Here is a 16,223-nt window from a genome sequence, read left to right on the forward strand (position 1 = left end):
TAATAACTGTTAACACACCTGTCAGGACACAAGATCCCACACACAAACTTTGTATTATACCCTCTTGCTGCTATCTTCCAGATTCTTTGTGTACATATTCTGATTTATAGTGTATATATTACAAATTATAATATTTATCAATGCAATTTGCACTAATCTCTTGTAAAATGTCAGCCTCTTTACGTCTTTTTATTATATTTTATCTGTTTTTGTATCTATATGTAAAATTTTGCATTCATCATTGGTACCCTCACTTCGATGTTTAGTTACTGTAGATTGTATTTTCTTTTTCTTGCTACTGTAACACAATAGTTTCTCTTGTGGGATCAATAAAGTATCTATCGAAATGAACATTGGCTCAAGAGTTTTGCACAATACGGTACGTCAGGACGGACTCTCTCTCTTTTATATATATATATATATATATATATATATATATATATATATATATAGTCTGTGTTTTTGTTTCTTGCTTCGTTGCGAATCCAGTCAAACGCACATTGTGTGCGACAAAACTACCCAGATGCCTTGCGTCTGCTGACGTATAATAAAGTCACCGGCCTGCGAAGATTTTCGGGTCAGTGCGGAGGCTTTTGCAGGACGGGTTGTTATCATGGCCCTGAGGACGATTCGGCTGCTCATACCTTCGGGAGCAGCTGCATTTAAAACAGTCGCTACCGTCCATAAGGTAAGGACATGCAGTGTCAGAGTTTTCCGTCCTGTCTGGCTCAAACAGCGGTTCTGATTCACAAGGGCAAGCTAACTTAGCTTCTTAGCCGCCACCATCACAGCCCTTCATCGACAGCCGTCAGACTGTGTGCCTTGTTATTGTTGACAGTTTACATATAATGTTATTTTCTATTCTTCCTCGCTGGAATAGATAAGTATATTTAGTTGCGGGAGCAGCAAAAATAATAAAAATAACTGGAAACTTCGTTTATCTCACTAAAACAAAGTGAGTGGAAATAAATCCCGAAATAATCCTGATATGAAAACGCAGTGAAGTTCAGAAGGAACAGAGGACACAGATATCAGTCACTATAAATCACCTCCTTCACTCTTCTCCCTCTGCTACTGCTGTAAATCCACTACTTTCAGAGTGAAGGCGAATGCTGTCTCACAGTTTACAAGTTTTGCAAAATAAGTGGAAATAAGCTGCGTAAAGACAGCCAGCGTTTAGCTTGCTAGCTGTGCTTAGTAATTCCCTTGTGGATATGTAAACGGTTGCGGTGGGTAGATTGCATTGTTCTGTTAAACAGGAGGTTTGATAAAGGACTCTTACTGGGTGTTTACTAGAAATGCACCAATCCAGCTTACACAGTGTGTCTCCCAGTACTGAGTACAGATCTGATACAGCGTTAACAAAATGAAGAAACTTTTATGTGTTTAAGTGCAGCTCAGGGTCCACTTACACAGCAGTCCTAATTTAGAAAGTTATAACAATTAGAAACGTCCAAGAATATACATTTACAGCAGGGGTGTCCAAACTACGGCCCGCGGGCCAACTGCGGCCCGCCGTCCATTTTTAATTGGCCCGCAGCAAATTAAAATAAGTATAATACAATATGGCCCAAGTGTCAAATTTCTGCTTGACTGCACTGCACTTTTTTTAACACTAGGTGGAGCTACTATCTTGAACAAGGCAGTTTCTCAACAAAACAAGATAAGTGAAGAAAAATGTCAGGGCAGACAAAAAATGGCGTCTATGAAGAAATGTAAGGTAGCGCGTGAATGCAGAAGATTTCAGACACGGTGGGCAAATGAATACTTTTTTATAGAAGTGAAAGGGAAGTGTGTCTGCTTGATTTGTACTGAGACTGTGGCAGTGATGAAAGAGTATAATTTACGAAGACACTATGAAACCAAACATCAGACGTATGCATCCTACACTGGTGCCGAACGAGAACATAAAGTTAAGCAAATGGCAGCCAGCCTGTTAGCTCAGCAACAGTATTTTTTTCGTGCTAATAAGGCACAAGAAAATGCCACAGTGGCTAGCTACGAGATAGCTCAACTCATTGCACAACACGGGAAACCTTTCTCAGATGGAGACTTCATAAAACAGTGCCTCACTAAAGTTGCAGGAATAATGTGCCCGGAAAAATTGCAGGAATTCAGCAGCGTGAGCATGTCCAGAAACACAGTTGTGCGGCGAATAGAAGACTTGTCTGCTGACTTAAAACATCAAATGTCAGATAAAGCTTGCGCTTTTGATTTTTACTCGATAGCATGTGATGAGAGCACAGATGCCACAGACACCGCACAGCTGTTAATTTTTTTGCCGGGAGTTGATGATAATTTTTGCATCACGGAGGAGCTGCTTGATCTTAGAAGTCTAAAGGGCACAACGACGGGTAAGGACATTTTTGAAGCGGTATCAGATGCAGTTGACAACATGGGACTTAAATGGGACAAGTTGTGTGGAGTTACAACGGATGGAGCCCCAGCTATGACCGGAGAGCGCAAAGGAATGGCCTCTATGGTGTGTGCCAAGGTTAAAGAGAGTGGAGGTGAGGCTGTGAAAATGCATTGTATCATTCACCAAGAAGCCCTCTGCTCCAAGACAGTCCAGCTCGGCGATGTGATGAACACTGTTGTGAAAACGGTAAACATAATTCGAGCACGAGGGCTGTACCACAGAGAATTTCAAGCGTTCCTATCAGACATCGATGCTGAATACGGAGACCTGCTGTACCATTGTGATGTGCGCTGGCTAAGTCGCGGCTCCGTGCTGCAGCAGTTTTATGCCCTGAGGTCGGAAATTGACCAGTTTTTGAAAGAAAAGGACCGCCCGCTTCATGAGCTGAGTGATCCTTTATGGTTGGCCGACCTAGCATTTTTAGTTGATCTTACCGATCATCTTAACTCACTTAACAAGAGCCTACAAGGCAAAGACCAGCTTGTACCACAACTTTATATGCAGATGAAGGCATTCTGCGTGAAACTCCGTCTCTTTGAGGCACAGTTACGCAACTTTAATTTTGCGCACTTCCCTACGCTGTCCGAAATCAAGAGTGCTTTTCCAAAGGCCAATCTTTCTCTTAAGAAAGGGAAATATTTGTCTGTTATCACATCTCTGACAGAATTCAGTCAGCGCTTTCAAGATTTCTCTAATATTGAAAAACAAATCAAACTGTTCTCGACTCCCTTCCTGGTGGATGCAGAGGAAGTGGAAGAGAGTCTGCAATTAGAACTTATTGATATGCAGTGTGATGATTCTCTGAGAAATCAACACCAGCTTTTGTCCCTACCTGACTTCTATCGGAGCGTGGAAAAGGACAAGTTTCCTCTGATGAGACGCCATGCAAAAAGAATGAGTCTGTTTGGCTCCACATACATATGTGAGCAAACATTTTCATTATTAACTCTGAACAAAAGCAGACTGAGAACCAAAATGACTGACAGCCATCTCTGTGATGTCCTCCGCATCTCAACCACCAAACTTACTCCTGATCTGCCAGCCATCCTTCAGGCCAAAGCACAGCATCACTGCTCCCACTGAGTGCAGCACTGTTCCCATTTTAGGTGAGGTAAAAATACACATTATTATATAATCATGTGTAAATAAGTAATTAATTTATAAATTCAGTCAATTTAAGTTGATAACATTTTGCAACAAACATAAATCTGTTAACAAGCCCACATACATATTTGCATAACAAGCTCACATATACCCTTCCTCTTTCCCCCTTATATTTCCCCATTTTTATACAGGGGTGTGAAGAGGGAATCATGATCCCGCGTAAGAAGCAATGTGAGGCTGCCAACAGTGAAAAGACCTGTAAAGCAGCAGAATAAATGAAAAATTGAAAAATCATTAATAAAAAACTGTGATCCAGGCAATGTCAATGATTATTCACATGTGTTTGGTTTAATAACTTGTGATATATAAAATTTGTCCTGAACTAAGTGGCCCGGCCTTTTGTATATTTTTCCATGTGTGGCCCTCTGTCCAAAAAGTTTGGACACCCCTGATTTACAGAATTAGTTAGTCTGTAATGGTTATTAATAAAAGAATGACGACATTCACCTCATTTATTTGCACATATTTCTTTCCTCCAACGTGCTGCAGCTCATGTTCACACTGATTTCTCTTCCCCCTGCTTTCGCTGCCAGTACTGCTCCTCGCTCAGCGGTGCTGACAAGTGAAGGGAAATATTCACTGAGATGATGACTAAAGGTTATGTTAACATTAAATAACTTCCCAAGCGTTACACCAAAACATAACATGAGGGAGAGGAGCAGACAGGGAAGGCAGCTCAGCTCCTCAGCCATGTCAGACTCCTGACCAGTTTGTGTAGTTTAAGTGAAAAACTGTTGGAAGCTATTGGTCACAAAATCCCTTCAGACTGCTCACTCCATGCCATGTTTATTCTTCAACTAGCAGCTAATGGTTTGCTGACACCTGGTGGAATAAACACAGAATAACAGAACTAAACTGAATGGATTGTTAAAATGCCCAGTCCGGCTTTCAGAGTCAGGATCCATATGAACCCAAACAGCCATATGAACATGTGTCATATGGGGAAGAGGAGTGCTTTGGGAGGGTTCCGTCAGGGACATTAAAGTTCCTGTAGCACTTTTACATTATAGACACACAAGCAGAATATAATCAGAAATAAACAAAGATACAACAAAGACAAAAGAACATATAAAATTCCTGACAGATGATGATGATGATGATGATGGTGATGATGATGATGATGTGGTAGTGCACCTTGTCCAGTATTGCTTTATGCTACATTGGGTTTGACATGTGATACTGTTCTCGTTTAAAAAAAAATGTCTAAACACATATACAGCACCCACTGGTTCACAGGAAAATCAGATTTATAGAAAGAACTTTATTATTGTTATTCATATAACAATAATAACATATAACATAATAACATATCTAAGAAAATGAATGGATGGTTTTGGATACACTCACAGTAACAAACATGGTTATTAACGTGCAGTTTGAGACACAAAAACATTCACCCCACATGATCACTTAGAGGTTTTTTTCCCCTTCCAAATGATCCAGGCCAGTGTTCATACGGGCTCAGTGAGAAGCCTGCGGTATGGCTGGTGGGCCTACGCTCTGGGGGAGAGGACGACACCACGGTTAAAGCAGTATAGCAAAATCATCTCTGTGGATGGCAACTTGGCCTCAGGGAAAGGAGCGCTGGCCCAGAAACTGGCTGACAAACTGGGTAATTATCTGACCACAGGGATTCTTTCACAGTGAGGGATTCTCACTTTTAGCAGACTCTGCTAATAGTATTAGAGCGAGTCAGCTTTAGCCTGAGCTGAGTAAATTGTGGTTAGAGTTTATGTTGTGGACAACAGCTACTTGTTGTTTATGTACAGGGATGCTGTACATGCCTGAGCCTGACACTTTCTACTTGGACAAGATGACCGGGGAGAAGGAGCCACTCCCTGTTGACTTTAATGGGATGTGCAGCCTGGAAAAGTTCTACACAGATCCCAAAGCTGCAGACGGAAACAGCTATAGGCTGCAGCTATGGATGTACAACATGAGGCTGCTGCAGTACTCCGATGCCATCGAACACCTGCTCACCACAGGTATCACCGACTCCGGCGTGCTGTATGGGTGATGTATATATGTGTCAATGATCTTCATCCTGACCGTTTGTTTTTTAGGCCAAGGAGTGATCCTGGAGCGTTCCCCCTTCAGTGACGTGGTCTTCCTGGAGGCCATGTTCAAACAGGGCTACATCAGGAAGGAGTGTAAGTACTGCTGTGTCACTAACAACAGAGAGGGAGGCAATTAAAAAAAAAACAATCAGCAGCATTTTGCTTCTGTTTTAGTATGATTTTTTTTTTTTAATCACCCCTCAGTCTGAAAGGCTGGCGAGGTATTGTGGTCAACCTGCCCGGTGGGCAGCGGGCAGCGTGGACATCCAACTTTGTGAACACGATACCTCGAACGAGGCAACAAAGGACTTTCAAATTGATGCTAGAGATGCATCTACTAAAGATCTCGGACAAGTTTGAATCTTGGTGACCTTGACTTCAAGGTCAAAGTTCAGTTCAGTTTTATTTAAATGGCACCAAGTCACAAAGGCCCTCGCCTCAAGGTGCTTAAAGGTCAAGTTTTCTGAAAATCTTGTGAACGTGATAACTCGACGAAGATGCCACCTAGGATTTTCAAATTGCATTAACTAAAAATCTCAAACAAATTCAAATATCATTGACCTTGACTTTAAGATCAGAGGTCAAGTTTACTGAAAATCTTGTGAATGCATTTTAAAACTATGCCAGAGGTGTACTTACTCAGTAAGGATATCAGAGGCTTCTCACACTGATGGATTAGCTGCATCTACCGACAATCTCTGACACTTTGGGACCCGATAACCTTGAAGCAATTCATGCATTTTTTTTTTTTTTTTGCACATTTGTCAGTGGTGCATTATACAGGGTTCGTACGGGTGCTGGAAATCCTTGAAAATGCTTGAATTTTAATATTGTCCTTTTAAGGTTTGAAAAGTGCTTGGATTTTGGATAATAGTACTTGAAAGTGCTTGAAATTGTATTTTTTTAAAATAAAAAAAGAACTATCTGATTGAATAGTTCACTAATGAAACAGAGAAATAAAATGAGTCAGAAAGTCTAAAATGAAAATTTCCTGCCCGTGCATCCATGAAGGCGTCCCCTCGTTCACTTGTACTCCACTGCACCGTTGTGTGGTCTGCAGTGAGATGACCTCCGATCTGGCAAATCAATTCAAACGCCTCATTGAATTCTCTAAAATAGGCCGTCATCGATTCACAGAAAGATACTGATGATATTAGACAGGAGCAAGCTGTGAGTGTGGCGCAGGTTTATGAAGGGCTTATATGTAAAATGGAAATATATTCACGACTCTGCGTTATTGTATCTACATTATAATAAAGCCAGTCCTTTTTGGCTACTCTTTATAGAACTGTTATGTTATCTTTGTTACAGTTTCTGCAGCCCTCTCAGCAGATCTCTCTGGAAAAAAGACTTTTTTAATGTCAATGATAATTTTTACCCTCATTAATAAAGAATATATGAAAGTTACTTTGCCAAGAGGTGATTGTAGCTTCTACCTGTAACAGGAGTGTTTCTAATGATGTAACATCATTTATGAGAGAGATGTTTGACACTTTTCATAGATTTTAGGCCAGAAATGAATCTACAGGAATTTTTTTCATATTTTTTTTGTTTTTGACAAATACTAGAAATCACTTTTTGGCACAACACCGGCATGTCTCCAAAACTCTCCAAAAGTCCCCGATGACACCGGAAAAAGTCGCTAAATTTGTTGCTAGTCGCTTTTGGAAAAATTAATTGATATCATTCATGAGAGATGATGCTTGAGATATGCTTGGCAGATTATAAGTCAACAAGTCATTTACAACAAAATAAACACCAGCAATAATTTTTTGTCAAATACCATAAATCACTTTTTGGCACCAGACCGGCTATTCAGATGACAGATCGCTCCACTACCCTGTGTACTGTGTGGCGGCATGTACATTTTGTGTACATGCAGTGCAGTACAGTGTTGTCATCGATAGGAAAGAATATGTTTGATACCAAGATTTCCAGAATTTTTCAACACCAGGATGTGTTTTTAAAACTTCCTGTTACATTAAAATACCAAAGAACCAGGAGAAATCAAAGTCATGAAAAAAAATCAGCATTTTCTTTGTACACATTTTGGGGGGGGGTCTGAAAAAGAGTACGCTTTGTACACTTTGGAAAATGTTGATAGTTGTGAATGACTCCTTAATGTGCAGGAAATCCTTGAAAATGGACCTTAAAAGTGCTTAAAGTGCTTGAATTTGATCCAGGAAAAGGTGTCCGAGCCCTGATTATAATGAGCAGCTACACAAGCACCACTGTTTCAGTCTTTTGACCACATGACTTTGAAAGGGAGGCAATTTTAGTTTGTTTTTACATTGATGACATTTGTGGCTGCTGCAACACTTAAAATCTGGGTTTTGAAGTGATTGTGAGGGTTACTTAGTTTTGCCATTAATAAAAATTATGTTGGGGGGTCTGAAACTGACCCAACAGGGTCACTGGAAGCAAAGCTGTTTTTAGGCATGGCAAAATAATTGTACTTTCCTTATGGGGTTGGAAGGATTTCTGTTTCCTGCAGTAAGCTACAATCATCAGTGTAACCTTGAACACAAAGCACTGTGGGGTCAGTTATTGCACGCAGACTGATCATATACTTCCCCTTCTATACGCTAAGAGCCTTTCATCATTTCTTCAATATTTTTCTGTGATCAGCCTAAAATATCACAGATAATATACTTTCATTTTTTTCATTTAATGACCACCCAGCAAAAACCATCATCATCAGACTTACAAACAGCCTTCTGGGATGGCTCAAACAGCTCTGAGAGTTTGCTGGATGTATATGTAATAGCTCATCTGATTAGTCACTATTAACTCAGCTTTCAGTGCCATTTCCATGGCATGTAACATAAAAGCATGTTTATTTGAGTGGAATATGAGTCATAACCCCCTATGGTTATAAAGGAACGTTCAGCTATTGTTCTTATCATAATAATGCCAGTCAGACAGTTTTCTCAGTGGTTTATATTTATTATGATTTTAGCGTTTATTCCTGGTTCTTACTCAGTCACTTTATTCACCTTATCAATTCAAAAGCAAAGAGCTGAGGCTCATAAACACCCCATTAACATCTACTGACACCTGTAATTATTTGTTTGTTAGCAGTGGTGATGATGTGTGTATGCTGTGGCTCTGCAGGTGTGCAGCACTACAATGAGATCAAAAACATCAGCATCTGTGAGTTCCTGCCTCCACACCTCGTCATCTACGTCGACCTGCCAGCTGAGGAGGTGCAGAAGAAGCTGAAGCAGAGCGGCAAGGTAGAGGCGCACGCTTCCTGTCCCCACAGAAAATATGAAAACCAGCTCACACTATAGTTTGTGTTAAATGTGTTTATTCTCAGTCCTACCTGCAGAATGTGCCTCTGCCATATCTGAAGAATATTGAGGATTGCTACAAGAAGGATTTTCTGCCCCAAATTAGGTAAGAAGTTATGAATGGCAAATGTTAGAAATTTTATTAGATATCTGACCCGCCTTTTCTATAAAGATGAACAGCTTCAACACGGAAGAATAGAGCAGCAGATCCCTCATGATATCAGTCAGTGTGGTTTATGTCAGATCTGCTGAAACAGGTGATAAATCAGAGGGAAGGAAAGGAAGTCCGTCCACCTTATGTACAGTTAATGCATAGAGGTCCACAGATGGACCAGAACAGCTTTATTCATGATCACATACATCCTATAAATGTATATCTATATCTATAGGAAGATGTTTATTACACTGTGCTTGGATTCTGGCTATTTTAGACTCATAAGTGGAAAATTATAATTGCAGGGATATACTCTTGGTTAATCTTGCATAACTGACACATAACCTGTGGTTTGCATTAGTAAAGTAGATGTATGGTATTAAATAATACAAATTAACTGACTCTGCAGCTTGGATTCAGCTGCACTGCAATTATTAAACTTCAGATTTAGTTCTTATTTTATTCTCTTTTTGGGGGGGCAATCGTTTGACATTAGAAAGCTTATTATGCTGTGCACACACTTTAAAAGCGATCATAGGAATGAACCATTGAAAGATACAGTAGTAATATTGATATTTTTCATGGCTTTGAAAGCTGAGCTTGGACTTCAGTTGGGCGGGTTGTGGTTTCAGGCAGTGAAAGGGAGCGTCGTAGTTCCAGCAAACCTTACAGGAACAAACAAAGAGCACACAGCGGCTCAGTCTGTTCCAGTATCAGGTTACATACCATACAGCGAGAGACAACTACATTCATACGTGCACCTCCATCAACGAGCTGTTTGCAGCTTTTCCCATCGAGCTTTGCATTCTTTAAGAGCTGCTGGTAGTGCTGTGTTTACTCCACACACCACTATAATTTTCACAAGTGCTGCACTTGTTAGCTGTCCGGGGCCTCTCTGTGGAGTTTGCATGTTTGTGTCTGCATAGGTCCTCTCCCTCAGTCACATCTTAGCTTAATTGGTGATTCTAATTTTCACTTGTGGATAAAACATTTTTCTGCCGTTGGATCAAGTGTGCAAGTTAACATTATGCTTGCTATTTAGACCTGATTAGATTTAGTGCTGCTATGGTCATCGTCCTGTTTGTAGCATCTTTTAGCACTAAGTTGCCCTTAATATGCAGAATGCATGAATTTGTCCACGTGATTAAAAAAACACAAAAAACAACAGACTGCTGTACTTTTGTATGGGCACAACAATGCCCTCCATAGTGGATGGTCTTATTTTTGTGCTCCCAAACAGTAATATGACTTTCTGGAGCCCTACACATGCAGGCAGTTTGAATGCCCTGCAGGAGCCTGGAGGGGAAAGGAGGAGGAAAGCCTAAAGCAAAAAGTCTCATCAGAGAAAGTTGGGATTAATCGTGGTTTTTGAGTTTAGAGATACTGGTTGTCAGTTTGCTGGTATTCTAGTACTATAGCTTCAGCAGGAAGTGACTGATGTTCAGAATGTGTTGACTGTGAGAGGTCGTGTTCGGGGTTTATTACAGTTTTTCTCAATTGCCAAAACACTAAACGCTGCTGTCTGAACCAAACGCTCAGTGCCCTGAAACCGTTTATTGAAATGGTCACCTTTTTGGCAGAACCTTCAACACTTTTCACCTTGTTAGACACAACGTGCAAACATATTTTGACTCACTAAAACACATTTTGCACTGTGATGCACTTGGGTTGCATAATGGTAAGCACAGGTAGCACAAGTGAAACTCAGTGAAAGCACAGTTGTCTCAACTTAACACAGCAACTAAAAATTAATCAGGAGGAGATACTGTATGCACTTATGTTGTTGTAAAGGTTTAAAGTGTATATATAATATATTTAACAAATCTGAAACTAATTGTTGGCATATCTTTCTGTTTAATCAATAAACTGATTTATAAACCCAGGCTCCAGGAATGTGTATGTCCTCAGGTGTGTCTTTTCTCTGTCCTTGTGTTTTAGCTCCCTGGTAGGACACATCCAGCTCAGCTGAGCACTGTTTGAACTGTTTTGAGACAATAGTTTGGTTTTGCAGGAAGAGTCAGAGGTTTCGTGAAAGTAGTTTGAAATTGAGTTTTGTGTTTACAGATTAGAGACATGGAGGGATGATTTCAAGAAATGTGTCCTGGCAATTGAGGAAAAACTGTAATTGAGAGATTAATTATTACTGGAAAATGACACCAATACTGGAAGCAGAAACGTTGCATATTGGTGCATAAAATTTCACCATAATGTTGGAAATGAAGTGAAAATTTTTTGTGCATGAACCCTTTGTAACCCCCCCCCCCCCAACCCTTTCCTTGTTCTTTTCCTTTTTAAGTGAAACATCAGAACTGCTGGCTTATGATGCAACCCAGGCTCAGGATGTTGAAAGGGTGAGTGTACTAGATTCCAGCTGCGTGAGTCATTGTCATTTTCACCTCAAAACAAAAACAAATAAATGCTGTCCACAGGTTGCAGAGGACATTGAATATTTGAGGTTTGCAAAGGGCCCGTGGGTGAAGCAGGATGATGTCAGCTACCACCACATGAGGATGCTGTAAGTTCTCAACTGTTACACACACAGTTTCACTTTGAAATGCAGATATGAGTTCTGTTGTAATTTTTTACCCTCTTCTGCATTTCACAGTGTTGAAGACAAACAGAGGGTGGCAGTGCTGACCCACATACCCAAGTTCCTGCCAGAGATAACCATCGGGGCCCACGACTATGATCAAATATACTATGCCTATAAATCGGTATGTATGAGGATGGCTCACATGTCAGCGTAGCTGCAGGACAGCACTGAGTGGTTTGAGTTGCAGTGAGGCCTCTGAATTTCTTAATGGTCACTTAAATTGAGATTTGGTGGTGAAAATCTTTTTTTAATTAAAGAGGCAAAGGTCAGGTTGACATTTCACAGGACTTTTGTGGCCACCCTCCAGCACCAGAAATAAGGACCAGAACGGGAGTGTGTGACGGGATTTCATGTTTGGTCTGATTCTCATTTGATGACAGTATTTCATAGTGTCCAAAATTGAAGCAGCACGGGATTCTGCTGGGTCATAATGTGTGAGAAGCATTATTGTTGCAGAGTTTATAGTTTCTTTCAGGAGTGTTTGGGTATTTCCTGTAGTCAGGGCTCCAATATTACATTTCACCAGAATCAGCTTTGTTGGCAAAACCCACGAATATTTGCCCCCAACAACAGACGAGGAACAGTACCGCCTCTGCTTCTGGAGTCAAGTTACAGAAACAGATTATTAAACTTAAAATGAATTGCTGTGATTTCACTCACCTTTCTTTAGGTCCTTTCTTCCAGTCCATGTTAAAGTAAAATTGAACAATTTCAGCCCAATAAGTTCATCCTTCATTTCCAGCTGTTGGTGCCATCCACAGATTCTCGTCCCATTCATGGGTAACATGGAAACAGCTGTAAGCTGCAGTTTAACGGTGTGGGACTCACAGTGTGGTTATTGTAGTTATTATGAGAGGGAGATGGCGCCTCTTCTAATTGCTGTCTTTGTCCCATAGATGAACATGTCTATCACACACACACACACACACACACACACACACACACACACACATATCTATATGTAGCCAGGCTATCATTTGTTTGTACACATGATCAGAGGGACTTCTTATTTCTTCTTAAAGTACAAATACATTCGGGTATGACGGTGTTGATAAATCATGGATTTGTGCGTGAAACATTGGTAGCAGGTGGAGAACTGGAGCCACTACGCTGTAGTTCATTGAGGCTGCTGAACAGTACAAGGATCACCATCACTGTTTAGTTGGAGTCTGACTGTGGGCCAGACCATTGGAACTGCCACAACAGTAACCTGTAAGGGAACAGCAGACAGGAAGGGTTGGCGCTTGGTGTTAGCAGCAATGGAATCTTCAAAATAAGAGCGAGGGCATTGTCCACTAGTAAATCAGTCATTGTGTGCAGCCATGAAGTCCTGACCAGCCCACCCAAGCAACAAGAAGGGAAGGCATTGTGTGTTCTCCAAGGCTTCAAAGATGCACACACTGTGTTTGCAGATTACAGTCCTGAGGCATTTTACATTTGATGAACAATTTTCTGACTCAGCCACACACCTGCCCTTCCTGGACTGTCTTCTTATTGGCTGACAGACACATCGTTACAGGTGGACAGCATACATGTGTACAGCAGCACAGCTACATTTGTGGCGTTGACCTAGTTGTTGAGCATTTTATTACAGCCTGTGTAACCATATTGAGGGCATGTGTGTTAGTCTAACTCCTCCCTGTTCTGTTTTTACTGAACTTTTATTTCTCTCCTGCACAGCACTGTCAACATGATGGAGCTCATTTCCTTCTGCTGAATTATTGACCCGCTCGTAGTTACTCGATGGCAAATGCCAGATGTGGAATATTCTATGAGGTTGTTTGTATCATCGGTCTTGTGGGAAAACATTTGGGTCTGACCTTTTCTCTTTATTGACTGGTGACGTATTCGCCTCCCACTGCTGCTAGAAACAGGCTCCGTAATGCTGCAGCAGGCTGTGACCTGACATTTTGTTGTGAGCTCAGATCTTAGAGCAGAGAATGAGAAGGGTGACACACAGTGGAATAATCTCCAACAGTTTACAGAATAAAGCCGTGGAAGGACATTTGCATTCCTGGGTGTATACAAAATCCACTGAAGAAACACTGTCCAAGAGGCAGCTTTATGAGGCCAAGATGACTCTAACAGAAATTCTTATGTTGAATATTTTAGTAATCAAAACGTAGAACTTCTCTGCAGGTGATAAGGTTAAAAAATCTGCTTTTGTTAAAGGTAATTCTGTGTGTGTGTGTGTGTGTGTGTGTGTGTGTCTGGTTCTTTTTTGTTCTCGTAGATCCCTGGGAAGAAGTATGCTCATGGATATAATGCAGAGGTTGGAGACAAATACATCTGGCTGAAGTGAATTTTCATTAATTGCACCCTGATTAGCTGATCAGCTCTGTGATCAGCTCAGTTGTTGTCTATTGTACATCCCAGAAATATGTATTAAAAGAATTGATTTTGACTCTGAATGTCTGCTGCTCTGTCTCTGTATATAATGTGTTTGCAAATATCACTTTCTTATATAATGTAATGAGAAGTGAGTTCTGTTGGCTTACTAGTCCAGGTTGGAGCAGCCTGAGAGGCTTCAGTGTTGTGGGCTGCAGTTCAGTACAGTGAGCAGCAGGGGGCACTAGTTTCCAATAAACAGGAGTGATAAGTAACATTTTATATCTGTGTGTATCTCACAAACACACACACACACATATTAGAGGACTGCCTTCTCCCTTCCTGGAGACATTTCCCATGTCCCATTATTTGCACTTCATTTGCTTAACTGAAAAAAAATCTGTCTTAAAGGCCTAATTTTGTTTTAGTAATTATTGCACACTTTCTGTAAATCCTATAAACTTCATTTCACTTCTCAAATATCACTGTGTTCATCTGCTATATGATAGATTTAACTGAAATTGCTGATCCCAACAACCAGTGATTTATAAAGGAAAATCATGAAAATTATCAGGGGTGCCCAAACTTTCAAAATCAGTAAATTAAACCTTGAAAATTAACCTATGACCCTTAATACACATTGAACATATACGAATTATGAATTAGCTTTTGAAATGTGAATTATGTTACAAATGTTTATTATCTTATACAACAGAAAACCTTTTATTTGCGGTTGTTTTTTTGCCATGCTGGAAGGAAGATGGTGATGTTTAACAGAATTAACCGTGTTCATAGGAAAAAAGGTGAGAGTTCATTTCTGTGGTGTGAAAGCTTTGGGTCATGAGGTTTTATAGAGTTACTTTTATTCAATGGAGTGAAGTTTTTTTAATTTTGCTCAATGTGCACAAAATCTTTTTATCTTTGAATACCAGTCTTCCAATTCAGGGTCCCATGGGGCTGGAGCCTATCCCAGCTGCCATGGGGTGAGAGGCCTGCCCTGGACCGGTCAGTTTGTCGCAGGGCTAACACACAACCATTCACACTCACATTTACACCTACAGCCCATTCAAAAATCACCAAAGAACCTAACATGCATGACTTTGACCTGTGGGAGGAAGCCAGAGTACCCAGAGAGAACCCTGTTAGCTCGGGGAAAGCATGCAAACTCCACACAGAAGGATGCAGCCGTCTAGTGGAACGCAGCCCACGACTTTCTTACTTGCAGCAGCAGTGCTGAGCACCGCTGTGCTGTGCTGTCAATGATTCTGAAGCCCAGTATAGTTAAAGAAATTTAGAGTGTAAATTAACTTCAGCATCAACAACAGCTCCTTCAGGCTGTGGTTGGTCTGCACCTGCTCCATCCACTGACCAGACCATCTGAAATTGAGGCCAGCAGACCTGCTGCATCCAGAGGAACGGCCCCTGTGGTATCTGGGTAGGTTCTAAGTCATCCCAGTCATAGTAGTCTCTGGAGCTTGAACAAGGGTGACTGGACCTCTGTGTTTCTTGAAGATGTTTCACCTCTCAAAGGCTTCTTCAGATCTCAAACCAAGAGGTGGTGAGACCCAGGTATTTAACCCCAGTGGGTGTAGTCCCCTGGAGGTGGTTATCACCCTCTATTATTCATGTGCATAATCACATGCACTTGTTTTCAAGCTCCAGAGACCATTGTGGTAGCTACTCATCTGTGCACCACAGAGAGGTGGCTGTGACCAAAGCCAGCCTATGACTTCAACAACTTAATCTGCCTTATGATAAAAGTTGATGCTTTTGGTCTTTGGTAATATAGTGAAAAAAATCTGAATTATTCAGAAGTAGAATTAACTGTGCTTTAATCATATAGACGTTTGCTTAACTTTGCTTTCTATTCACCTGAGACATAACTCACATTTTATGTTCCTCTGACCTCAACCGTTCATTAGCTATTCACCTCTGACCCTGGTATCATCTGATAACATCTTGATTTAATGCAGTCCTGTTAGATTTGCATATGGAGGCCTGTAAATAAACTCATTCATATATCTTAAAGTTGTGGGCCATAAATCATTGGATTTGTGAAAGGCCCCCACGTTCTGATAAAGTGTATAGAAAAGAGTAAAAGTGTGTATACACTTCGAAGGAACACTTTGAAACCAGAGCAGATCTCAGTGAGAAAATGAATCATGCTGGATATCTATACTGATATCAACTGGGTAATGTATCAGGCAGAAAAAGA

The 16,223-nt window shown here is 40.8% G+C and overlaps 1 protein-coding gene across 1 annotated transcript; it reads left to right on the top strand.

Moving 5' to 3' along the window:
• Window positions 1-528: 528 nt before the first annotated feature.
• On the top strand, window positions 529-14,091 carry ndufa10 (NADH:ubiquinone oxidoreductase subunit A10). Its single transcript, XM_030724462.1, has 10 exons — window positions 529-688; window positions 5,027-5,195; window positions 5,353-5,568; window positions 5,647-5,733; window positions 8,755-8,876; window positions 8,960-9,039; window positions 11,384-11,438; window positions 11,517-11,602; window positions 11,693-11,801; window positions 13,914-14,091. The coding sequence occupies exons 1-10, from the start codon at window positions 614-616 to the stop codon at window positions 13,980-13,982; spliced, it is 1,068 nt and encodes a 355-aa protein (XP_030580322.1). The 5' UTR covers window positions 529-613; the 3' UTR covers window positions 13,983-14,091.
• Window positions 14,092-16,223: the final 2,132 nt, after the last annotated feature.

The sequence above is a fragment of the Archocentrus centrarchus genome, unplaced genomic scaffold, assembly GCF_007364275.1.
Source record: "Archocentrus centrarchus isolate MPI-CPG fArcCen1 unplaced genomic scaffold, fArcCen1 scaffold_36_ctg1, whole genome shotgun sequence".
Classification (NCBI taxonomy): Eukaryota; Metazoa; Chordata; class Actinopteri; order Cichliformes; family Cichlidae; genus Archocentrus; species Archocentrus centrarchus.